The 26,675-nt window shown below is 40.2% G+C and overlaps 1 protein-coding gene across 1 annotated transcript in view; it reads left to right on the forward strand.

Annotated features, from left to right (window-relative positions):
• The window catches only part of RGS7 (regulator of G protein signaling 7), a 277,355-nt gene that overhangs the window by 184,195 nt on the left and 66,485 nt on the right, over positions 1-26,675 (forward strand). The window contains exon 6 of the mRNA XM_054196998.1: positions 25,145-25,251. Within this exon, the coding sequence (XP_054052973.1) occupies positions 25,145-25,251 (107 nt within the window). The remainder of the gene's footprint in view (positions 1-25,144; positions 25,252-26,675) is intronic.

Genomic DNA, 26,675 nt, shown 5'->3' on the forward strand with positions numbered 1-26,675 from the left:
GCAAATCTTCAGAAAGCAAATTGCCCTAAATGCTGCCTGTGGGTAATGCTTAGAATTGCCAGAGAGCAGTGAACCTGACAGATGATGAGCAAGAGCTGTTCACATGACAAAACTTCTGAAAATATTATGTTTTGTAAAATTTTTTAAGTGTGTGACTCTTTGTTCCAGTTCTAGACAAAACAATCTAGAATTTCATGTGGTAAAGCCCTAGATTTCTGTGAACTGTTGTCACCATAATTTGGATTTCCAGTATCTTCTGTCTGCTTTTCACCAGTGTCTTAGGGTTCTACTATGGCTGTCTTTTAAAACTCCCCCTTAGGGTCTTGTTGCAAAGGCAGTTTTGTGATGCAGAAATAAATAATGCCTGTGTTTGCACTGAAAGTTATCATCTCTGTCTAATTCTGATATCAGCAACATACCTGTAAGAGTAGACCTTTGTTCCCATATTTTAAGAGTATATTCTACTCTGTCCAGAAAAACTTAAGGACTATTTGTACCTCATCTACCAGTGCTGTGAAGTACTCGTGTGAGCAAGGCATGCAAGTTGTGCTTTAAGGGGTAAGTAGACAGAAACATAGATCAGCCCAGGTTAGAAGGGACCTCAGAAGATCATCAGGTCCAACCTTTCATGGGAAAGAGAACCTAGATGAGATTATCTAGCACCCTGTCTAGTCACATCTTGAACACCTCCAGTGGTGTGGATTCCACCACGTCCCTGGGAGGTTGTTGTGGTGATTGATTGTTCTCACTGTTAAAAATGGCTTGATCAAGATGAAACTTCTCCCTGTGCAACTTGTACCCATTGCCCCTTGTCCTCTCCATGTGGGTCCTTGTGAAGAGAACCTCCATCCTCTTTGTAGCCACCTTTAAGTACTGGAAAACTGTGATGAGCCCCCCTCTGAGCCTTCTGTTTTCCAGGGTGAGAACACCTAACTCTTTCAGTCAACTTGTTCTTCAGTGAAACAAAGAAACAGTAAGAAGGAAGTGGCACTACCATACATTTAAAAAAAAAAAAAACCAACAACACAAAAAGTCACATTTTGTAGTGCAAATTTTTCGCTTTGTTTTACATAAAGAATACAACTCCAATACTATGTAAGTGGGAAAGAAGAAGGCTACTTTATGGACAGTGGGAGAACAAAAGGCAGGAGAAGGTCTGGCAGCAACATTTGCTTTCACTGTGTTAGTAAGTGTAAAGCTATTCTCTGGAAACAGCAATTTCAAGTAAAAAATAGTTACAAGTTATAAATTGCCAGTCAAAAAAAACCTGCACATTTTTCATAAATGGAAAATCATTTTCTGTGGAAGATTTGAGAGATATTGGCTTGCTGCAGTAAATCTCCATCAAGAAAATAAACTCGAGATGATGGGTGGATTCTGCTAAATTATACCAAATTTGAAGTTATTTCAGTGGAGCAGAATAGAACTTGCGCCCAGAATAGCCGTGCACAACATACAGTTGCTGTTATATTGTTTGCTTTTCAATACGTACTTAAAAAAAGTTTGTGTTTCAGCCTACAGCTCATCTGTAAAATTTTAAGGAACAGAAATGATCTAAGTTATTTTTAATGTGGAGGTTTAATTCAGTCATAAAAATAAGCCTGATCTTAACCCGAAAAGAAGCAATTAACTGAGTTTACAGAATTGTAAGGGCTTGTGGTTTGGCACTTAGACATGTGTTTATTGAATTGACCATTACAGGGTAAGTGCTGACTCTTCACTGATGGTGCCAATTACTTTCAATGTAGAAAATCTGCTCTGTTTTTCTACATTCTGTTTTTCTTTTTTAAAGTGATAATTAGTGTCGTGAAATGTACCAGACTGGCCACACTAGAGACTGAAGTCCTTTTAATCCTTAGGAGAAAAAAAATAGAACAAAAAGGGTAGATAAGGTGATTTAAAAGTGTCAGCTGAAATTGCCAAAAGACTAATCCTGTCCTTGGTTCTTGCACTGATGTCTTTGATGCCCTTTGGGCAGACAGTTGATTTGTCTATTCCCTAGCATTCCAACATGGTAATGGGAAATCATGCTGTTGTGTCTTTAAGGAGAAAAAACAGTATCAGTTTTCAAGTATTTTCATAATGAAATGCGTGTTGTTCACAACACAACACATGTTCACAAATGTGTGTTTCATCCTTAAGTCATTCACGTTTCATCCACGAAGAATTTCTATCTAGGTGGCTCAGAAAGAGCCTTTAAGAGTTGATAATGTTTAGCCATCATCCCCTTGTTCCTTTACAGTACCTTTACTCCTGAGTGTTGCTTATTTAATTTACTCATATCTGCAGAGCCAAAGCCATCTGAATTTGGCTGAAGTCACTTAATTATTGGATGGTTACTCTAGCAAAGCCACAGTACTGCAGCCAGCTCCAGAATGCTCAGCCTTTGCATTCAGATTGCCTTGGTCCGGCTCTTTTTGGCAGTCTGTTGAAGGAGTTTGCTACTGCTCTTGGACATCAAGAATTACGCTAACGTCAAATATATATGACTAAATCAAACTTTGTAAGTTATAAAACAAGACAGTACCTTAAAATAGACACCCTCCTTTGATTTTTCAACTTCAGTTTTTGCCATTAATAGTCTATTCACTTAACTGATGTAGCTAATTTGTAACTAGATGCCCATCAGCAGCCATAAACCGTGGTCACTGACCCAGTGCAGTAAAAGGGGAGGACTCAGTGGCACATCTGTTCCTGTTTCTTGCACCTTTCTCTCTTTTGCTTTGTAGTAAAATCTCTCTCCATCAGCTGCTGTATTAATAATGACCTTGATAATAAACAGTACTTGCTCTAAAGAGTTAGAGGAAAAATATTAGGGTTTTGATTTGAGTTTGTGAAAGTGTACTTGATAGATTTTTCAGCTCTGTTATTTCTGCCCCTTTCCCCATGTATATGCAGTAAGGTAGCAGGAAAGAGCAGGAGCCAGACAAGATGTTCTAAACAATTGCCATTTGGGAAACAGCACCAGACAGCAGGGGTCTGCAGCAAGCAAAGGGGAGGTTCTTACAGAGCTTGCTAATGGAGAAAAGAACCTATTATGAAAAGGAAAAAAGAAGGGAATGGAATGGTCATGCTTATGTTTGCAGTCTTTGTATTAATTAAAACCTGTGGAAATACAGAAAGAGTAGAATGCATTCTACTGCATTCTCAAAAAAACCTGATAAAAGTAACTTACACTGCCAGTACACATACCATAACCATCATACTAGGAACCCAGAAATGCCAAGTGTCACGGATGGAGTATGTACTTCACTCATAGAAGAGAGGCAACAATATACTTTATTGATATAAAACAGTGAGTTAACAAAGTTCAATGGTAAATGCGACAGTGGTTTAACAAGATTTGATGGCAAGGCATACTTGGTTATTTACTGCATAGAGGATGGGGTCAGACAGAACTGTCAGGGAGACCCTCCCGTCGAGTCACGAGGTTCAGAAAGGGCCTCCTTGCTTTCTAAACTCCTCAGAGAGAAGTCTGGGTGCAGCTGGATCCAATCCTACTCCCAGACTTGGTCAACAGTTTATGTCCAAAGGATTATATATGCCTAATCGATCCTTTATATCACTTAACTAAGGTTTCACAGTTTAGCATGCTGTTAATCACTTACCAAGAATCTGTTGCGGCAAGGAATCTCTCAACCATGAGGAGTAGCCTTGAGAGGTGTCCCTACTCAAGGGGAAGTCCTGCTGAGCAGCCCGCTGCCGTGCAGGAGAGCTCAATGGGGTGTTAACACACTCACTCACCTGTGTGTGGCAGGTGGTGGGCTTCTAGCCACTCCTGTGGTTTCAGGACTGCAATGTTAAATACTCACATGCAGCATTTATTTTATTTGTCCAAAGCCTTTAGATAGATTTTGGGAATGGCAAACAGAGGTGTATCGCCTGTAATTCAATTGTGAAAGGATAAATCAGATTTAATTGATTTCATGTTTTTCCACTGAAGCTTTTTCCAGTTTGACAGAATCTATTACCCTGTGTAGACTGCATGTATTCGGAGTGTCTCCCAAGAGCACAGAGAGCAGTGGAGCCAGCCTGGAGGGGGTTTTCACTCTGCACGTGTGCCACTACTGTTGGGACAGCCTCATTTCCATGTAGTCACTCTTGAAGGTGATTAACATGTTCCTAGGTTGGCCAGTTTATTGTCTCACTTGCAGATAGGTGGTAGGCTACATCAGTGCTCATTTACAGTTTCCTTTCAAGGAGCAATCATTTCTTCTGCGATGTTTAGTAGTGTGGCAGCTGGTTGAAAATGAAGTTCTTTACACTTTCATCCTATTTATCTAATCCTATTTATTATTAAAGTAATTTTATAAACTTTTGAATAAAGTATTAATGAGTTGCATCTGTTTAATTTATAAATGAATGTCCATATTGGAGTAATGGGTGCAGATCACAAGTATGGAATTTGCAACCTTCTAGTATAATTTGCTGCATAAGGGTAAGAATAAAATGATATTACTGCTATTGGTACAACAAAACATACATGTGTAACATTGTTTCTGTGACCAACCTGTTTGCTATTGTCAACAGCATAGTAATTCAAAATAGATCTCTTTTGGGTCTAATTAGGCTTTGAGTAGCCTGATCTAGTGGAAGGTGTCTCTGCCCACAGCAGGGGGGTTGGAACTAGATTCTCTTTAAGGTCCCTTCCAAACCAAACCATGCTGTGATTCGACTATAACTTGTGTGTCATAGACATTTCCTATATAAAACAGAACTCTATTGATGTTTGCTTACTTTTGGTTAAAAACAGACCTTCAACGGAGTTTTTAAATTTCATTTTTCTTAATACTAGCCTTGATTCCATCGTGATGTCTTCAAAGCTATTTATTTTTAATAAGAAATAATTCATGCCTTTAATAGTAAAATCTCTAAATTCTACTCAGAATTATTTTCAGTGGTATGTGTAATACTTTCACGTGACATCCACTCCTCCCTCCTTTGTTTTAGTCATTAAAAGGGAAATTCCGACGCCGTAAAGGCTGGAGGTTTTCTCATTAACTCCAAAAGAAACAAGACTACTAGATGGCTTTTAAAATAGATTAGTTGTAATATGGCCTTTAGGCTATATCTCAGGCTAAACCACAAAAGCTATTTTATGAAAAATGTCTGATACCTAGTTAGATTTTAAAAATTGAAACAAACCAACAATCAGCATTTTCTTTAGAATTCAGTAGGCAGTATGGGCTTTATTTATGATGAAAAGCTCTTTTTGGCACTTTTGGAAGCCAGCAAAAGCCCTCGGCCTGTGCTGAGGGCTGTCAGCTGGTGGCCGGGCTGCTGAGGGAGCCTGGGGTGGAGACAGCACCTCCCCCGGTCAATCAAGCCACCAGGTTATAAGAAGCCTCCGGGAGGGCAGGGACTAGTCCCTGGCCACAGAGCAACCAGCGCTCACCCCAACTGACCGTCGAGTCACAAGGTCTCACTTGTGTGTAGAGATCCAGCCATGGCTGCTACCCAGTCGAAGGCTGCTGTTAAAAAAACTGTGAGCACCCAGACAGAGGCCCCGCGCAAACATATGGGCGTCCAGGCCTCGGGCTGCAGAGAGTGCTGGAGCCTGGCACTCGCGATGGAGGGCAGCGGAGACAACTCCTGTGTCAGATGTGAACAGGTAAATGATCTGCTCATTCTGGTGGCTGAGCTGAAGGAAGAAGTGGAAAGGTTGAGGAGTATCAGAGACTGTGAGAGGGAGAGCGACTGGTGGACCCGCTCCCTGAGAGAAAGGGAACGGGTTGAGGCCCCACACAAGTCAGAGGATCCCCTCCCCTCTCGTCACCAGGCATGGAGGGGATCGCAAAGAAGAGGGGGAATGGAAACAGGTCCCTGCTCGGGGAAGCAGGCGAATCCCCTCCCAGCCCCTCCCACCTTCCCAGTTACCCTTGCAGAACAGGTATGGAGTCCTGCAGGAGGAACTGGCTGTTGGGGAGGAGGATGATACACCCAGGCCAGGAATGTCAGAAAGACCAAGCCGCCATGGACCCAGCATCACAACCGGCTCCAAAAGGAAAAGCAGACAGGTCATTGTTGTGGGTGACTCTCTGTTGAGGGGGGCGGAGGGGCCAATATGCCGTCCTGACCCACTTCACAGGGAAGTCTGCTGCCTCCCTGGGGCACGGGTCAGGGATGTGTTGGACAAACCTCCGGCCCTAGTAAACTCCTCTGACTATTACCCCCTCCTAGTATTTCAGGTGGGTAGTGATGAAGTGGGTAGAAGGAGCCCAAAATCAATTAAAAGAGATTTTAGAGCCTTGGGGCGGCAGCTTAAGGGATCAGGAACACAAGTTGTATTCTCCTCTATCCCTTCAGTGGCAATCATGAATGAGGAAATTAACAGGAAGAGGCAACAAGTCAAATCGTGGCTCCGGGACTGGTGTTATCGGCAGGGCTTTGGGTTTTTTGATCACAGGCTGCCATATGAGTCACCTGACCTGCTGGTGGCAGGTGGGACGCACTTGTCCCGGAAGGGGAAAAGAATTTTGGGGCAGGAGTTAGCAAGGCTCACTGACAGGGCTTTAAACTAGATATGAGGGGGGAAGGGGAGATAACTGGGCCCATCAGGAATAAACCCGAGGGAGGCATGCCAGGGCTTGAAGGATGGTTGACTAGCGAGGACTCTCACGCTGCCATTTCATTTGAGAGAAGGGACAGACATTTAGAAATCATGGAAGCACCTGAGAGGGGTCTGGTGGGAAATGGGGCCCACACTCACAAAAACGTGCTGGAGTCATTAGCACATCTGAAGTGCATCTATACCAATGCATACAGTATGCGCAACAAACAAGGGGAGCTTGAAGCCATGATGCACCAGGAAAACTATGACATAGTGGCTATCACAGAAACGTGGTAGGATGCCTCACACGACTGGAGTGCCACAATTGATGGCTACAAGCTCTTCAGGAGGGACAGACAGGAAAGGAGAGGTGGAGGAGTGGCCCTGTATGTTAGAGAATGCTATGAGAGCTCGGAAATCAAGTATACTGATGATGGGGTGGAGTGTTTGGATTAGGTTAAGGGCCGATAAAGCTGATATTGCTGTGGGAATCTGCTATAGACCTCCCAAATAAAGCAGTGAGGCGGATGAAGCTTTCTATAAGCAGCTGGGGGAAATCTTGCGGTCACTTGCCGTTGTTCTTGTGGGGGACTTTAACCTCCCAGATATCTGCTGGGAATGCAACACAGCAGAGAGGGAACAATCCAGGAGGTTCCTGAAATGTGTGGAAGATAACTTCCTCACACAGCTGGTAAGTGAGACGACGAGGGAAGGTGCCCTCCTGGACCTGCTTCTTGTGAACAGGGTAGAACTTGTGGGGGAAGTAAAGGTTGGTGGCCGTCTAGGGTACAGTGATCATGAGATGATCGAATTTCCGATTCTTGGGGAAACAAGCAGAGGGGTTAGTAAAACTGCCACCTTAGACTTCCGGAGGGCAAATTTTGACCTGTTCAGAAGACTGCTTGACAAAATCCCTTGGGAGGCTGCCCTGAAGGATATAGGAGCCTAGGAAGGCTGGACATACTTCAAGAGAGAAGTCTTAAAGGCACAGGAGGAGGCTGTCCCTGTGTGCCAAAAAACAAGTAGGGGGGGAAGGAGACCAGCCTGGCTAAATAGGGACCTTTGGCTGGACCTCAAGAACAAAAGGAGAGTCTATGACCTCTGGAAGAGGGGGCACGTCTCTCATGAAGACTATAAGGATATAGTGAAGCTATGCAGGGAGAAAATCAGGAGAGCCAAAGCGCAGCTAGAGCTCAACCTAGCTATAGCTGTTAAGGATAACAAAAAATGTTTCTATACATTCATTAACAACAAAAGGAGGATTGGGGAAAATCTCCCTCCCTTACTGGATGCAGAGGGAAACATAGTCACAAAGGATGAGGAAAAGGCTGAGGTGCTCAATGTCTACTTTGCCTCAGTCTTTAGCAGTGGAACTAGCTGTTCCCTGGGCACCCAGCCTCGTGAGCTAGGAGACAGGGAGGGGAAGCTGAACGAGGTCATCACAATTAAAGAGGAAGTGATCAGTGACCTGCTACACCACTTGGATGCGCACAAGTCTATGGGACCGGATGGGTTACATCCGAGAGTGCTGAAAGAGTTGGCAGACGTGCTTGCCAAGCCACTTTCCATTATCTACCTGAAGTCATGGATAACTGGGGAGGTCCCAATGGACTGGAGGGTAGCAAATGTAGCGCCCATCTACAAAAAAGGCAGAAAGGAGGATCCGGGAAACTATAGGCCTGTCAGTCTGACCTTGGTAACAGGGAAGGTCATGGAGCAGATCATCTTGAGTGCCATCACAAGTCATATAACGGACAAGCAGGGGATCAGGCCTAGTCAGCATGGGTTTATGAAAGGCAGGTTCCTGCCTGATGAACCTGATCTCCTTCTATGACAAGATGACCCGATTATTGGATGAGGGAAAGGCTGTGGACATTGTCTACCTCGACTTTTGAAAAGCATTTGACACTGTCCCCCGTAGAATTCTCATGGAAAAACTGGCGGCTCATGGCCTGGATGAGCATACGATCTGATGGATCAAGCACTGGCTGGATGGGCGGTCCCAAAAAGTGGTGGTCGATGGAGTTAAATCCAGCTGGCGGCCGGTCACAAGTGGTGTCCCTCAGGGCTCGGTGTTGGGACCATTTCTGTTTAACATCTTTATTGATGACCTTGATAAGGACATAGAGTGTATCATCAGCAAGTTTGCAGATGACACAAAGCTAAGCGGGAGTGTTGATCTACATGAGGATAGGGAGGCTCTACAGAGAGACTTGGATAGGTTGGACAGATGGGCCAATGCTAATGGAATGTGCTTCAACAAGGCCAAGTGCCAGGTCCTGCACTCAGGCCACAACAACCCCATGCATCGCTACAGGCTTGGGAAGTGTGGCTGGAGAGCTGCCTCGCAGAAAAGGACCTGGGGGTTCTAATTGACAAGCGGCTGAACATGAGCCAGCAGTGTGCCCAGGTGACCAAGAGGGCCAATGGCATCCTGGCTTGTATTAGAAATAGTGTGACCAGCAGAAGGAGGGAGGTGATTGTCCCCCTGTACTCAGCACTGGTGAGGCCACACCTTGAGTATTGTGTCCAGTTCTGGGCACCTCAATACGAGAGAGATATCGAGGTGCTGGAGCGAGTGCAGAGGAGGGCAACGAAGCTGGTGAAGGGCCTGGAGAATAAATCTTATGAGGAGCGATTGAAGGAGTTGGGACTGTTTAGTTTGAGGAAGAGGAGGCTGAGGGGAGACCTCATCACTCTCTACAACTACTTGAAAGGACATTGTAGAGAGGTTGGTGTTGGTCTCTTCTCACAGGTAATTAGTGATAGAACAAGAGGGAATGGGTTCAAGCTGCAGCAGGGTAGGTTTAGGCTGGACATTAGGAAAAAATTCTTCACAGAAAGAGTGGTCAGACACTGGAATAGGCTGCCCAGGGAGGTGGTGGAGTCACCATCCCTGAATGTGTTTAAGACTCGTTTAGATGAGGTGTTAAGGGATATGGTGTAAGGGAGAACTTTGTAGAGTGGAGTTGATGGTTGGACTCGATGATCCCAAGGGTCTTTTCCAACCTAAATGATTCTATGATTCTATAATTTCACTGAGGTCTTTGAGAGTCTTATTGAGTGAAGAGTAAGAAAGAAGTACTGAACAGAATACAAAATACTGATTAGAAAAATAAATCTGAAGAAGCCTACTCAGATAAAAAGTTAATGCTAAAACTATTACCAGATCCAGATAATAGAAGCTGAAAAATTGGTGAGCATTAATTTCAAGTCATTTAATTGGAAAGAACTTCAGATGCTCTGTTGAACCAACTGAGGGAATGTATTTCATCCTTTCTATCACATAACAAATTAGGCTGTAAGAAATCTAAATTACACAATTGCAATCTTTACCCATGAAGTTACCTCGAAGAACACAGTTTCATCATAAAACTATATATAAGATGAGCTATTCAAAACTGATACTGGCTTCTCCCTAATGATTTATAAAGTCTGGAAAGCTTTATAATCAGTTTTTAGAATCAAATCCCAATTTGGTCAACTTTTCTTCCTTAGTTTTCGTTGAAATTTCTCCACATTGTTCTTCTAAGGAACTGGTGTTCCTAAACTGGGTGTCTCCTTCCAGGTGTTCTACCAATCGCTTTTCCTTGATGCCACTGCTCAGAATATGGAACCAATATCTCAGCATAAGGCAAATGTATGTAAGGCCAATATTAACCTCCTACGGATGCATCCAATTTTCAAAATAATTGGCTTTGGATACCAAATCCTGCTGATTCAAAATGTTACCCATTCCCCATCTTGTCTGTTTGCACTGTAACTATCCACTCTAGCAGCTGTCACTTTTTGATTAGTCAGCAGAGTCAGAGACCATTATGATACTGTTTTTATTAATAACAAGAAAACATATATTTATTGATTTAACTTACCTAAGGACGAAACTACAACTGAAGAATCATAGAAAATGTATGCCCTTTTTAGGGAGAATTCTGATAACTTTTTGAAATAAAGCTCATTAATTAATTGCAGAAATCAAATTATAATGACATGCCTAATAAAATATTTGATCTCATTTTTACTGAAGTTACTAGCAATTTTTCTGCTTTTCTTACTGTTTGACAGCCTCCTTCTGACCCTTTGGGATCGTACCAAGTTTTGGAGGTTTAAGAGGAAGAACATTTACTAATTCCCAACTCGTACTGGCATAATTAATTAAAAGCATCTAAATAATTGTCTAGAGACTTCATTAGCTTTCTGCTTCCTTGTTTCCCAGAGAACTGTGTTACATAGTAATGGAAAGCACAAGTAGGTGGAAGTGAGATTTTAAATCTGGACAACTTAATTGATTAAAAGTAGTTGAAATCCTATTTCATCTTGCTAACAGCTGCTGCAGCTATTTATAGTCAAGTAAACAAAAGTGTTTTGATATTTACGTGTTGTATGTAGTAGCTAATGACTGGAAGGTTAATATAAGGCCTTCTCTTGATTTTGTTACTAATTGTCCGTAATAGGATTTTCAGTTTTCCCATAACGTGTACAGAAATACTGCTGTCCACACAGGAGCGTAGTGCCAGTTCAAGATGAAGTGACCTGCTGGGTCCTCTAGTTTACTATGCAAAGGACGTTGCTTGCCATTTCATCTTGGACAGATTAATATTTCCTAGGCACTCTTTCATTTTTCAATATTCCCTTCCCTTTTTTTCTTCTTTTTATTCCTTTGCTCTCTCCTTGCCTTGCCTCTCCTTTCCTCGCTTCTCTTTTTAATCTCCATGGTTCATTCCCTGATTTCACTGCACAGAATATCCTCTGGTTCTTATCTCCTTACAGCTGCTGATTGGATTTAATTCACATGTTCTTCTCCATTTGGATGTTCTCCCTCTAGTGTTTCTTCTAATTTCACTGGTTGCATTCAGTCACCTACTCAAATTTCACAAATTTTCAGGATTTTCACTGTTTTTGTGGCAGGGTGGGTGACAAAAGCCATGTCTACTGTGGTTTTGTAGCTGCAAGACCTCCTTTTCCTTTGGAACACTTCTATCCACCAAATATAAAATATCTAGTATCAATAAAATCTGATTTTATAGATGCTAAAAAATTACTGTTCTCACTAAAGTTGGAGCTCAAATTAATTTAAAAAAAATAATATTCCAAACCATAAAAAGACTCTATTCACCTTAGTTAGGCATGCAGAAATTATAACAAGTAATTTATGCTTGCTTTTAAAAGTTTGCTTCTTAATTACTGTCTGCTTTAAGGTTATACCTTAGGTAAACTGTAAAACTTAACCTTTTCCTCGCTTTTAATCTTGTTATAAAGGTTAGGAAGAACTATAAATGTGGAATATTTGCATCTTGGAATTGTGGAATTATTTACATCTTCAAATATAATCACTAGCATGAAATAATAAACTAAGCAAAAATATAATAAGTAACTGTTATGTCATACTAACTGTCTTTACTCATTGCAGGGGGGTTGGACTAGATACTTTTAAAGGTCCCTTCCAACCCGGATTATCCTATGATTCTTTGAACTGTGGGATAGATACAGTTTAAATGTTTTGGTCAAGGTCTTTCATAGAAATAAGAAATGCTCGATTTTTTTCTTTATACCACAAGTAAAAACTGTTATTTCTTGTGTTAGATTCATATATTTGTCACTTAACTTGAGGGTATTTTCAAGTAGGCTGGTTTAAGGAAGTTAGGGATGGGGGATTACATTTTCACAGCTAACCCTGTCATGAATTTTAGTAACAGTGACCATGACTATAACCACATGATAAAATTAAACGTACAGACAACTATCTAGGGACTTTCAACTGTACATTCCCAGGGGTTTAAAGTTCATGTTAATGAACTGTTGCAGATATGTGCTCTGGACTATCTGAAGCAGATGAAAATTTATGCCTAAAAGAAATAGCTCAAAAATAATTTATCTATCCACAATAACTTTTACCATAGTAATGATGGCTGACTGAGAATAAATTACAAGTGAAAAAGTGTATTTAAGTTTCTGCATGGTCCTTTTAGAAGGTACTCTGATATGCCGAAACTATTTCTAGAAGAGAAATTAACCAATTGTCCTGTTTTGAGGTGAAACAGAACCAATTTTCTTTTCAGTAATTTTACTTTTCAGCTAAACCTCTTCTTACTGGCTAACTTGCTGAAATTAATGGCATATTTTTCAGATGGTGTCTGCTTCTAGCAGATAAGATCTGATATTTATAGTGAATACCAAGGAATGAAATGCAGAGGGGCTCTTATTGCTACTTATTGCTATAGCAACCAAGGTCAGCTAATTTGTGATGTATCGAGTTGGAGGGCCAGAGGCGGAAGAGCGTAGAGGGGTCACACCTGTGGGGAGGAGCGGACAGGACAGGTCTGTCCAAAACTGACCAACAGGGTATTCCATCCCATCTGCCTTATGCTCAGTATTAAAGCTGAGGGATCAAAGGGTCAACCCTCTTTCTTCAATGGCTAGCATCTGAGGAGGACTCTGTCTGTTCATCTGCGTATAATCCCAATCTGTGCATTCCTTAATCCAGATCTGGAATCCAGCTCCTGTCCGTCACCGAGTACAGTCTGGGACCTTCCCAGTGCCTGCCGGTGATGTGACTGTCATCCTGGGAGCTTGATACTAGTTTTGTATATATTGTATGTATTTCATTATTTTCTTTTCTGATGTTATTATCTTTCATCACTAATATTTCATTAAAGTAGTTTTAGTTTTCTTTTCAATCCATAAATCTCTCTCTGTATCTCATTCTTCTCTCCATTAGGAGAGAAGTTAAAGAGAGCGTCTGTTGTTCATTTTAGTAGCCAGCCCAGCCCAAACCACAATACCAATAAATATATTGTGATTTAAAATTAATATTAAAAGAGACTCTGCACAGTGAGGGCCTTTAAGCATAATAGTGGTTAGGTTAGGTTTGGGGGGTGTTTAATTAGCAAGCCAAAAATCTTCTGTACAGCAAGAAAAAGCAGAGGTAGCAATGCAAATTAGCATATATCCAATGTATGCTCCAAAATACTAGAAATTAAGTGCATTTTGTACAACGAAGTCAGTAAGAACATAAGAAAGAGCTGCAGTCAGACCATCTGGACTACGAGGTATTTCTGGCAGTGGTAAGTCACAAATGCTTAGGAGGAGACTTGCACAGTAGGAGAAAGGTGGTGTAGCACTCCCTTGCTTTGCCTGCCCAGCTCCCGACAGTCTGAACCTTAGGGAGTCCCCTGACCTGCAGGTGTTTCCAGCTTCTTGTTTAATAGTTCCTGAATGACCTTTCTTCCGTTGCTTTCCCAACACTCCATGGACACATGTAACACAGGCTGATCAAGTAATATACATGTTTGGGGTTTTTTTGTTTTGAAGGGTTTACCTAGTAATCATGTTGGTTGACTCTAAATTCTTGGGTTATGAAAAGTAGCAAATTATTATTCCATGCTCATTCACTTCTCTTGGCTAATCACAACTTTATAGACTGCTGTAATGGCTGTTCTTCATGGTCCACTTTCTGATTTGTGATATCTCTTGTTGTATGGAAGCCTTCAATAGATCTCTTACAATTCTTACCCTCCTTCTTCCTGTGATTTTTTAATGTATATGTGTGTGTGTATATATATATATATATATATATATATATATATATATATAGTTTGAAATGAAATGACCAGAACTCTGCTCAGAATTTATGATGTGGGTGTGCTATGCTGTATACTACCAGTTTCTTCTGGTTTGTTTTCTGTTTCTTTCCTAATAATTCATTATGTTCTGTTTGAGGTTTGAGCAGACATTTTCACAGAAACATATACAGTGGTTCCAGTTTTTCTTGAGCAGCAGCAGCAGCTAACTTGCAGCCCCTTACTGGACTTCTGAACTTGGGGAGGGAGGGTTCCTATTTGAAATGTTTGGTATTTATCAAAATTCAATTCCACCTGCTGTTGTATTGTCTAGTGCATCAGTACCCTGAAGTCCTTCTACATCTCCTCACAATTTGCTTTTTATTTCAGTACTTCAGTAATGATGTACTTTCAGCAAATTTTGTTATATCATCAGTCACGCCCTTCTGTAGATAATTTAGGATGATACTGAACAGTTCAGGATCTACTAAACACAGCTACAGTGGTTACCCCATCAGTGCAATAACTGATTTACTGTGTCTGACCTTTGTTCCTGTCTTTCTACAAATTGCTTTTTCCCTGACTTTCTATCCCAGATCTGCTTAATTCCTTTAGAAAATGTTTGGGGGAATCATGCCAAGAGCCCCCTGGAAATCCAAAGTAATACGTTAACCTGATTTTCATGACTTTATATGTTCACTAGTTCCACACAGGAACACTCAGAGTTGTGAGACGTTGCATCCACCAATAACAGGTGTGCTGAGTCTTCCGTTTCTGTAACATGTAGCTTTATTTTTGCTAATTCTATGCTTTATTATAGTTCCTGTCATGTTGTCTGTATGGCCATCTGTTCTATTCATCTTTTTTTTCCCCAGATTTCCCCTGGATGTCTTCCTAAAACCAGAAAACACATTTTCCAGCTTTTTTTCCTTTAGTACTGAGGGTGATTTAAATGATAAATTGCACACTACAGCGAACAGTTCAGCAATTTAGTATTTGACTTGCCTTAAAACACAGAGTGACCATTGTGTTGACCTAGCTAGATGCTTTTGTTCATTTTATCAATTTCTTCTAAAGCCTTAGATAGTTTTTGCTGCTGCTGTTGTTATCAGTGCTGTCTCTTCCTTCTACATTTAGATTCTGCCACTAGGGAAGAAATAGGTCATTCACAGAGATCTCTTTTTGTGGAAAAGAAAAAGCCCTTATGAAAGGGCTGTTTTTGCTTGTTAGTGTCTGTCAGTATTTCTACATTTTTAATAGCAGAGTTTATCTGGCTGAAGTGACAGTTCTCTGCGATTATCTGTGTAATCCTGTGCAAGGGGGAGAAGTGGGCATGTGGGGCGGGGTATGACAATAGGAACATGTGATTCAGACTATAAAAATGGCATAAAACAGAGTTTTGCAACATCTGCAAAGTTTACTCTCATCTTTCATTTTGATGTGGGCAGCACAGTATATTTTACTTGCCAGTCAAAGAATGAATTATAAATAATGGATGAAGAGAACTCTCTAAAAGTGATCCTGTTTGTAATAACTACCTTGTATTTTGTATATATGCATCCCCGATAACTGTATCTGATCACAGGGAGAGTTGTATTCCTATGTTATTCTCTGGAAAGCTACCTCCACACACTCTTTGTTGTTACCTTGCCTGAGCTTTGATGGTATTTTTCCCTGATGTGCATCTCAATGGCACCAATTTACTTTTAAAGCTCTTACCTCCTGCTGGACTTTAAAAGCACAGCATTCTTCCCATTGAAAGAAATACATTGTTTTCAGCATTTTATGCTCTCAGTTTGCTGGAGGTATGAAAATTGTTATAAAGAGGATTGTATTCTCCTTTACTGTGTTGAGTACAGTGAAAGAGGCAGTTATTTTTCTAGCTGCTGCTGCTGTGTGTTCTTTGTATTATCTGAACTGCCTGGTCATAAGTGGGTGTTCTGTGATTATGATAGCAATGCATGACAATGATACAAAATTAATGGTTGATGTAGTAGCAATTGATATCAAAACAGACTTAGAAACTAAAAAAGTGTCATGATTCATCTTAACCAGCAGTAATCATAGCAGTGAGTTTAGTGCTACCTACTGCTTAACCTTACCCAACTTCAGAAACTCCACATTAGCTGACATCCCTCTGATTCAACAATATTCTCTTCTGTAGTTCCTTCAGGAACAAATATTTTGTGCACTGAAAAAACCTGTGCTTTTTGCTGGCCACAAATCCAAGTGGTGCATGAACCGCACCAGCTACGTGCCCTGGATCTGCCAAGCCTTAAACAAAGGGTCTCCTCTTTGAAACCCCACCCCAGACACAGACCTGGCTGTGGTAGTGTCTGTTGGTCATATGCTTGGAGTGTGCTATTGTGGCTGCTCCTGTGCCTGTGATGTCCAAACACAGCTGACTGAGGGGGCAGTTAGCAGGTAGCTGGCTGTGCCTTGCCTGGAGTGTGACAAAGAAAGGGAGAAGCAGTGACACTGTGCTGTGAGCAGGGAAACATGTTGTCATACAAGGCACTGGCTGACACTTGCTTGTACAAGTTCTTGGGTGTCATGTGCCATGGAGAATGTATCACATAATTCTCCACTGAACGTTTGCGCCCTGAACAATTCGATCACACATCTGCAGACCCAGCCACTGGAGGAGAAGAAAGTAGGAAGATCTGGTGTACTAACAGCAAGTGCGAAGCAGTATACAAGAAAACCTGAAACAATAGCATAATATTTCTACTATTAAGTAGATGTAATCTATGTCGAATATCTTGGGTGTTCTACAGATGCTTGAAATTGTGCAATAAGATTTCATCTGAGAGACTTTTCAAAAGTATGGTATTTGCAGTAATGGGGTTTTTTGTAAATATCTTTTTATTTTGTCTTTAGCAGGTTTGCTCAAAAGGGTGCACATATGACTGTATATGTTAGCACAGAGTGTCATACTGGAGGGAGGAATGAGTGAAGTGTCTTGTGAAGACAAGTTCAGACTGTCATTAGGGGAAACAAGACACACAGTTTTTGATTTTCTGTATTTTGCCCTGAAGAAGTATGGGAATCAAAGCTCAAACTAAAAAGTTGCCATTTGAGAGGAAGTGCCATTGGGAAAAATGGGAAACCCATACTTCAGAGGAGTCTGGATTTCATCCTTCTATCATTTCAATTTAAAGAGAGAAAAGACATCAGTAATAAAATAGAAAAAACTCTGTGATTTCTGCAAAACTGAAAATAGAAAAAATCGAGAGTAGTACTTGTGAAATTATAAGAAATGTTTTATAAATGCTGACTTGGGTTGGTGGGTACAGAGCTAAATTCCCCCATTGGAGGGCCTGATTGCTGGTGTGATATTTGTAGGCAATTTAAAAAATTGAGGAGAGAGATGACAGTGAAACTAAAGGCAATTTTAAACGCAATCAGGCCTCTCTTTATCGCCGCGTGCTGAATGAACTTTTTATTTGGTGACCAAATTGTGCCGTGTTCTGTTTTCCCTGGTAGTTAAGTCTACCCAATAGTTGCAGCTTGATTGGATTTCTTCCACCCTGTGTAGCTCCACATTTCCAGTATGCCAAACAGACACACCAAGCAAATATTTCAGAGGTGAAGTTATAGCACAGCTCAATGCCAGCACCTCATTCCCCATTTGTCTGTCTCATGAGACCTCAAGTTGCAACTCCCTTTTTTTTTTTTTGTTGTCAACACAAAAACTATGGTGCTCACCTCACGTCATTACATTTTGAGGTCTCAGGGGTCTGTCTTTCAAGATACAATTTTATTAAGAGAATAAAAGCCAAGCTTTAATAGGAGGTAGCAACAGCTAGTGTGTGAATCAGCTGAAATCCAGTGGGAAACCATCATATAAAAAATTTAACAGACAATACTTAAAAAGTTTTCAAGAGGAAGGTCTGTGTATTGCTAACAGTTAAATGCAACTTCTCTTTCAAGGACTAACTTCTTTTTTTCTTCCTTTTGATAACTCCTTTCTTCTTTTTCTTTCTCTTTTTTTTTTCTTCTGTGAGTGAAGAAGGGCCTTTTTGTTTGTTTGTTTGTTTGCTTTTTTCTGTCAAGAAGCTATAGGTCAGCTTCCCTTTTCATTCAGTCTTTCAAAGTGGCATGACTTCTGTTGACCTTGTCCGGATAAAATCTTTCCAGGGTTATGTCACACATTTAGCTCAGTCCCAATTCACCCACATCCTGTGAGCACATAAGGCGAGACTGATAGGGTGTCCCTGGTTTGCTGGATGTTTTTGTGAACAAAGTAGTCAATGTTTCAGATATACATCATGGTCTCTAGATGTGGGATGTGTATAGAAGTGACACTGTATGTTATAGATCAGCTCAGAGTGTAAGGGTGGACATTACCGTTCCTTGGGCAGATGAGGATTCATGGCACATCTCTGATAGGTTTTCCCCCTTACCTGCTGGGCGATATTCCTACCAATGCCTCTGGCCTGCTGGTGGCATCAGCAGCCATTGTCTAGCACAGGACAATCAAAATTCTACCTATTTAGGTAAGTTGCTATGGTGATAGATGACTTGGTTTGTGATAGGTTTCTTGGAATCAAGCATGAATCTCATTTTAACTGTGTTTGGATAAGTAGCACCTCTTCCTTCACCGACTCTTTTGCCTTCCCTGAAATGACTCTCACTGAGTGCCACTTCCTTTGCAAATCCCATCCTTCAGATGGGACAAAAGAAGAGGTTTATAGTGATGTGGGTGTTCAAGAACTTTTCTAGCTGTTTTATTTTCCCCTCTTTAAATGCCACAGTCAGGCCCAGAGAATGAGTCTCTCCTACGCTTTGTGTGAGCTTGAGAAGCAGGTTGTATTTTATTACTTTAACTTAAAGTTAATTCTTTGCAGCTTGTGTTCACACTGGCAATGAAATGACAGCAGGAGTGAGGTGAGAGTAAGTGATAATGTCTTGGCATTCGACACTTAAAATGAATGTGTGCTTGTGAAGTTCTGACTCATTAATTCTTTTTCCAGGCAGCTGTGTGTCTTAGCAGTGCACTTCAGCACTGTGATGGATTTTAGATTAAAAAAATAACCCAGAATAACAAACAATTTATTGTTTGATGGAAAGGGAGGTTTTCGTTTGTTTGACATTTTTGTATCAAAAAGTGAATGAAAAAATTACAAGTTTGGGTTTTACACTTTCACTTACATCATATAGCAATCTTAAGGACACAGAACATCCCAAACTGTGTTCCTTGTAGGAAATCTGTCTTCAGGACAGAGCTGTACAGATCATAAACCAGACTCTGAACAGTGCCATTTTACAGTAGAGCAGGATTGGGAAAACACCCTGTTTTCCTTTCCTCAGTCCCTCAGAGATTACTGCAAGCCACTTCAGATGTTGCGAGACTAACTATAATAATATGATACTATAAAGCATTTTATGGAATTCAGAGGAAAGATAGATATAGAGACCATATCACCTAAAGCCCTGAGATGCGTAAGAAAATGTGGAATCCACTCTTATCACTGGAAACATATCCTTTAAGGGGTTTTAAGGCACAGAAACATGTTTATTCCAAAGAAAATCAAGGAACATCCATTCTTTTTAGTCCCCTCCTGTGGATGTTATCAGAAGAAACAACTTGTTCCACTGATACTACCATACCCTGCAATTTAAGATGAACGAAGTATCATCAATCCGTACAATAGCTATTACAGTAAGGAGAAAAGTGTGCTATGTTTAAAAAGAAAATAAAATGAAAACTCAACAACCAGGGTAGATTTTTTTATTCTTTAGATTTCATTGGGTCTTCATTGTCCCAAAGCATTGAAAATGTCTGACTCTCTTGTATAACAAAGTATATTAAATGTGACTAGCATTTAATCCATCAAGATCACTCTCCTTATAATGGTACAGCAGATGGCTGGGCAATATTACTTCTCAGAAAAATGATTGCATTACATGTGTTGTTCACTTCACCCACTCAGCTAAATAAAGGTCAACAGCAGAGCAAACCATGGAATTTTAAGCTTTTTCTGAGCTTTTAGCCCAGCAATAGCATACACATTAAGGATCAAAACTACACCCACAGCAACATTTTGAATTTATATAAAATATTTCATATTTTGTTGAAATGCACCAGGCTCATAAAGACGTATTTCTGTCTTTCACCTGAGGTGTTTCTCTTCCATTAGCTGTTATAACTTGCAACTCCTGCAGCATGCTGTCCTTTTTTTAGCTATAAAAAATTAAAGCAGTGGTTTGAGTAAATTTGTTTCTTGCATATACTCTTCCACTTTTCAGCAGTATCACTGCTAGGAAGTATTCTTACAACCTCAGTTCAGATAATTGATGTCTCCAAAACAAGCAGTCAAGACCAGAGGAAGCTGAAGTCTACTCTGTTCTACCAGTTACACCTCCATGAGCTTTGTGTCCCTCCGATTTTTTGCTTGATGTCTCAAACTGCAGTTTTTATTCATTGTATATCAGTCGACTGCGATTTGAATTATGCTTTCTCAGGGAAGCTATCTGGGTGTAACTGAGAATGTAGTTTATATTGTGTATTCTTACACACAGTGACTGAAGATTGAGAAATAATAGTTGTGTAGATATCACATTTCTGTGTGTGTCTGCGTACACTTGCTGTCCAAAAATACAGATTTTCTTGCTTTTAGTCTATATCCTTCCATTTTGTAGAATTTGTATTCTGAATACATATAAACATTACTCTTTTTACCTGGGAACCTTTATGTTTAAAATTATTTTTAATTTTTTTTTTTTTTTTTAACTAGTGCACTTCATAGAAGTTTTTGATGTTCCTAATCTCCATCTGCCATTCTTCCAGATGAAAGGGGCTTATTTAAGTGAAAATCCCCTAACTTCACATGCAGGAATAGCTGGGGAATTCAGAAGCTGTCTGAACTGAACTTCTAGGCATTTAGGCATGTAGGACTAGCCTGCTGCTGGCTATGTTTTCCTTTTCAAACTCATGGGTTTGTTTCCTAAACCCTACTGTTCTACTTTTTGGCTTCTTACAGTATTTATTTTTCAGTCTGATTTTAGCAAATTGAGATGTAGATCAAAGTGTTGCCTTTGCTGTGTCTGTAATACACTGGACAACTTCTTGCTTGGAGATTAGAAACCTCCTGAGAGCTGAGTTTCCTTTCTGTGAAGAAGTTCTACTGCTGCTGTGCAGAGAACACCAGTGGTAGTCCCCTGCCAGTCTGGTGTGAGGAAGGGTTACAGATTTCTGGTCATTATTAACTACTTACGATTTTGTGGACGTTCTTCACCTGTTCGAGCCATATTTGATTTATAGGTTACTCTGTCTCTCTGCAAAGATTATTGATAATGCTTTGATTATGCAGTTGCCCCATTGTCAGATTATATCAGTGGAGAAGGTGTTAAGACTTTCAAGCGAATGTCTTTAGTCTTATGCCACGTGCATTTTTTTCCTTTTCTTTGGCTTTTTTTTTTTTCCTTTTAATAAAGAAGATACTGCTCACATTCCCAAGTGTGAGCTATAGTGGATCTTCGTTTGTTATTAAAAAAGTATATTTGTGCATTTATATTTATGCAATGCTGGAATGAGCTGCTGGATTGATAACCATAAAAAATGAAAATTAATTGTCTATTAGCTGAAGGAAAAAAGAAGCAATGTGACAAGTTTATGTGTCCCTATTAACTCTTAATGGCTAAAGGGAAAGAGAGATACCTTAACTTGAGTTAGTGTAGATTCATCCTAGCTGAATAAGATTGCTTGAGGTGAGCCTAAAACCAGCTTAATCTCCATACGTAACCAAAGAAGAGATAGTGGGAATAATTCAGATCTTGAGTAACCTTAATTGGCTTCTGGAGAAGGCCAAGTAGTTCTCTTAATTTTTTACCCAGAGAACTAGTAGTGACTATATGCTTGCATATATGACTCAGTGGTCAGCAAGAGAAATAATAAGCTCTTACTCCTTGCCAGGATTATAGGCTGTTCTGGCAGGAGCTTGCAAATAATTTCTTTTCCAGTTGTCTCCATCCCTGTTTTCTGCTCCTTTCTGTTCACTTAGAGTCACAGAGTTGTAATATAATTCAGGTTGAGAGGGATCACAGGAGCACTCCAGTTCAACCCCTTGCTCAAAGCAGGGTCGACTGTAAGGTCAAACATGTTGCCCAGGACTTTTTGTTCACGTCTTGAAACCCTCCAAGGATGCAGACTGCACAGCCTCTCTGGGCAGCCTTTTCTGCTGCTTGGCTGGTCAGAGTCATACCTGGTTTAGTTTATTACCATTGTCTCTTGTTTAGTTAGTTAGTTATTATTGCCATTCAACTCCACAAAGATCTTAGCTCTGTCATTTGGTAATCTCCTTTTAGGCATTGGAAGGGTGCTGCTAGGCACCCCTGAAACCTTCTCTTTTTCATCCTAAGCAAGACCAGCTCCCCGAGCTGCTCCTCACAGGGGAAGTGCTCCAGGCCCAACCATCCTGGTGGCCCTCCACTGGACACACTCAAGTTTGTTAATGTCTGTCTTGTATTGAGGTAGACGTATTGTTCCCAACTGGACATAGTAGTCCAGATGTGGTCTAAAGATTGCTGGGTAAGGGGGAATAATGTGAACTCCTTGTGCTTTTGAAAAATACTATAATTCAGAATTCAGGAAGAACATGAAACAAATCTGGAGCCTATTTAGTTTCTGCTAAATCTGAAGAGAATGCACTCTCATCTGCATCAGGCAAGCCCTGTAACCCTTGTCTAAGAAATCCTTTCTCTAAAAAATGTCAGCACATTCCTCCATTTGCTTTTCTCTCAACCCACAAAGATACATAATACCTGCAAAAATAAAGTTTTTTGAATTGGCAATAAGTTGCAGTATGAAAAACAAAGAAAAGCTTAACAAAATTAAAAGGTAGATGAAATGAACTGAAATGAACCAAAAGAAAAGAACCTCAGGAGCTAACTCACTACAGAAAGTGTTGATTCAAAATTTCCGATCCAAGGGATAATAGAATTTAGTGGCTTGAAATAAATGAGTAGCAACAATATATGGACTTACATTAATTAAGATGAAGTTCAGATGGGGATTTGCAGACCTCTCAAGCACCAGGAGAGAAACAACTGCCTTCCTTCTGTTAGAGAGATTTCTTGCTGGCTTGCGACTGGGAGAAGGCTTATTAACAGTATTGTAACATTTTATAGCAAGCCAGAGAGCTCACTGCTGGAGAGGGTATGTTGGATTTTCTTAAATAATGGCTCTGCTGGAGGGGAAGAGACGAGTTTGCTAAACACAGATGTCACAAGGATTATCGTGTATCAAATAAACCCTAGTAGGGTTATGTGCTCTCAGTTAAGTACTGTCCAAATCCCCCTTCTTGCTCCTTTCACATGCCTGCTGGCTTTGGGTTAGCTTAAAAATGTCCCATCCCACATCCTATCTCCTATACCAATGGATGTCTCCAAGTGAGCAAAAGGGTGAAAGAGGGAATTTTCTGGGATGCTGATGAAGTACGGGTGAATAAATAAACCTATGTTTCCTTCTCATATCTAAAGTAATAATGGGTGAAGCATAAGTGAATCCCTCTTTCTGTGACTGTTAGCAAGAACACAGATATCAGGACTCACATTTCTCTCTGCATGATGATGCTGTGACTGCTGGTCAGATCATAGGATCATAGGATCATAGAATCATAGGGTTGGAAGGGACCTCTGGAGATCATCTAGTCCAACCCCCCTGCAGAGCAGGGTCAGCTAGAGCAGGTTGCACAGGAACACGTCCAGGCGGGCTTTGAATGTCTCCAGAGTTGGAGACTCCACCACCAAAAAAAGGAAATTTTTAATGTAATAGCAGAAGTTGTTGTGCCATTATTTTAGGGATATGTACTGGAGTTGCAAGGTCGGTAAAGAAATACGGTAAAGAGACTAAATACTGCAACAAGAGCATGACTCTAACTAATGCGGTTCGCTTCCTACAAGATTGTGTTCTTGTCAGCCAAATAATGACAATACTGAGCAAGAGACTTCAGGGACTGGTACTGGACAGTGATTCACTGAAAATACAGAGCACATATAAATTTAGCTGTTACATATTATGGGTTTTTTCATTAAAGTGAATTGAAATTATCCTGTTTGTGTCCAGTTCTGGACTCCTCACTACAAGAGAGACATGCACACACTGGAGAGAGTCCAACAGAGAGCCATGAAGATGATGAAGGGCCTGGAGCATCTCTCCTGTGAGAAAAGATGCTATTCAGTCTGGAGAAGAGAAGGCTCAGGGGGAATCTCATCTATGTGTATAAATAACTGGTGGGAGGGTGTAAAGAAGGTGGAGCCAGGCTCTTTTCAGTGGTGCCCAGTTACAGGACAAGAAGCAATGGGCACAAACTGAAATATAGTGGGTTCCCTCTGAACACTGGGAAACTTTTTTTACTGTGAGGGTGACCAAGCACTGGCACAGGTTGCCCAGAGAGGTTGTGGAGTCTCTATCCTTGGAGATATTCAAAAGCTGTCTGAACATGGTTCTGGGCAACTGGCTCTAGGTGGCCCTGCCTGAGCAAAGGGGTTGGATCAGATGACCGCCAGTGGTCCCTTCCAACCTCAACCAACCTGTGATTCTGTGATCCTTTGTTATTTTCCTAGTAATGAGAAACTTTTAAGGAAATCTCTATCCTTTACTGTAGTTCTGATAAAGCTAGTGAGGAAAATATCATGCATTTGGAATCAACTACTTTAACATCATGTAATCTGAAACTGTTCTGAAGAGGAAAAGCAGGCTGCACCATCAGGATAAAAATGATAGCTGTTTTCAGCTTCAAAACAAGTGAGTAAAGATTGTGGTAGCTGCCTGCTAATGCTGATGTAAGTAGTGGAACTGCAGCTACAAATGGGACATCTAATAGCCATTTGTTAAGGAGAGTAAAGGGTTTTTTTTAGTTGCATCATTATATTGCATAGAAAAAGACAGCACTTTCATCATGGCAGGACCTTGACTGAGAGTCAAGTGGTTATCTGCAGAAGTTAGGGTGAATCTGAGCAAGAAAACTAAATTGCTGAAAAGAAGTTATTTGATTTTTTTAAATTTATCTTTCTTTTGTTCTTCAAACAGTGGAAGCTCTACATTTGGGAACACTGATGGCAGCACATGGCTATTTCTTTCCAATCTCAGACCATGTTCTAACGCTAAAGGATGATGGCACCTTTTATCGATTCCAGGTACGTATTTTCAATATGTTCTTGGTTTACACAAATGGAGACTTTTATTAAAGGCCTTACACAAAGGTTCACAGCAGATTTTAACCATACTTTGTCTCTTATGTAACCTAATACATGGTGTCAGTTCCCCTTAAAGTAAAAAAGTAGTAGAAGGATTTTATTTAGAAATTAAGTCAGTAAAGTGTTAAGATGATAGTGACCATGTTGATCCCTGGAAAAAGTGTGATAATGTTAAGTGTGGAAGTACGTCTCATGAAATAAATTAATCTAGTATTTGGAAATATAGTAAAGGAAATTCTCTTACTAACTCTTATTCCTAATATAGTCTTAATTTGGAAATTAAGGTATTTTAGTAATTAAGCCAATAGCAGAAATCTGATAAAAAATGGAGGGTAATAGTTATATTTTCCTTATATGAGGAATTCCTTATTGGTAACAGAGTAGTATTGAAGTAGTGTGTATTCTTGAAACAAGTGCAGGCATATTTCTACATTGTTCTGTCAGTTCCATTACATACAACAAACATGCAGATGCTGCAGAACAAGCTGGAAGGATATATATGTATGTATATGTATACCTATACCTACATGTATATTATTCAGACACCTACATAGTTGTATTTTATTACAGCAGATTTCAAACTAAGGGCTTGGGAGCAGGAGTGTTGCTTTTCTAATAATGAATAGCAGGCTAGAAATTTGCAGAGCAATACCACCTATGACTTGAAACAAATATGATTGTGCAGTATCTGATTATATATTCTAGAGGAGGAATTAACTTTGCTTGCCATGTACCACCTTTGACAATGGTGGTTATCTTCTGTATTGCTCTTCCTACTAAGTGGTCTTCCTGGTAGGTATCACCAGCAACTGCTCCAAGATCTTCCCTAGATATTTGTTGCTTTGAAAAGATATGACAATTATCACTATGAAATTGATGATATGAATACCATAGTTTGGTAATCCTGCTCTATTAGTTCTAGCTGTGTTAAATAATCACAGAAAAATAATATCTGGTAGAACAAAATCTGTTGTCTTAAAGGATATTTAAGCCTAAGCTTTGTCTTAAACATTGTTTAAATAAGAAGCCATGAAGAATAAAATAAAACTGAGATTGTGGTATTTAAAATGCAGAAGAAAACTGTAATACATTGGAGACCGATCGTAGTCTCAAACATTGTGTTAGATTAATTGCTGTATTATACTTTCATCAATATTTTGGCTTCAGTTCTGTAGGCACACATAAGGGAAGAGAAACATTCATAGTATTTGGTCTAAACCAAAATCTTAGAGTGAATATAATTAAATATGTACAGTACAGTCTGGCAAGAGAGAATTATTATAATTAAGAGAATTATTATTGCATATGTGCACACAATATTATCATATATTCATATGTAGATCCTGTGGGTCATACAGTGCAAA

Source organism: Rissa tridactyla, chromosome 3 (genome assembly GCF_028500815.1).
Source record: "Rissa tridactyla isolate bRisTri1 chromosome 3, bRisTri1.patW.cur.20221130, whole genome shotgun sequence".
NCBI classification, from domain to species: domain Eukaryota; kingdom Metazoa; phylum Chordata; class Aves; order Charadriiformes; family Laridae; genus Rissa; species Rissa tridactyla.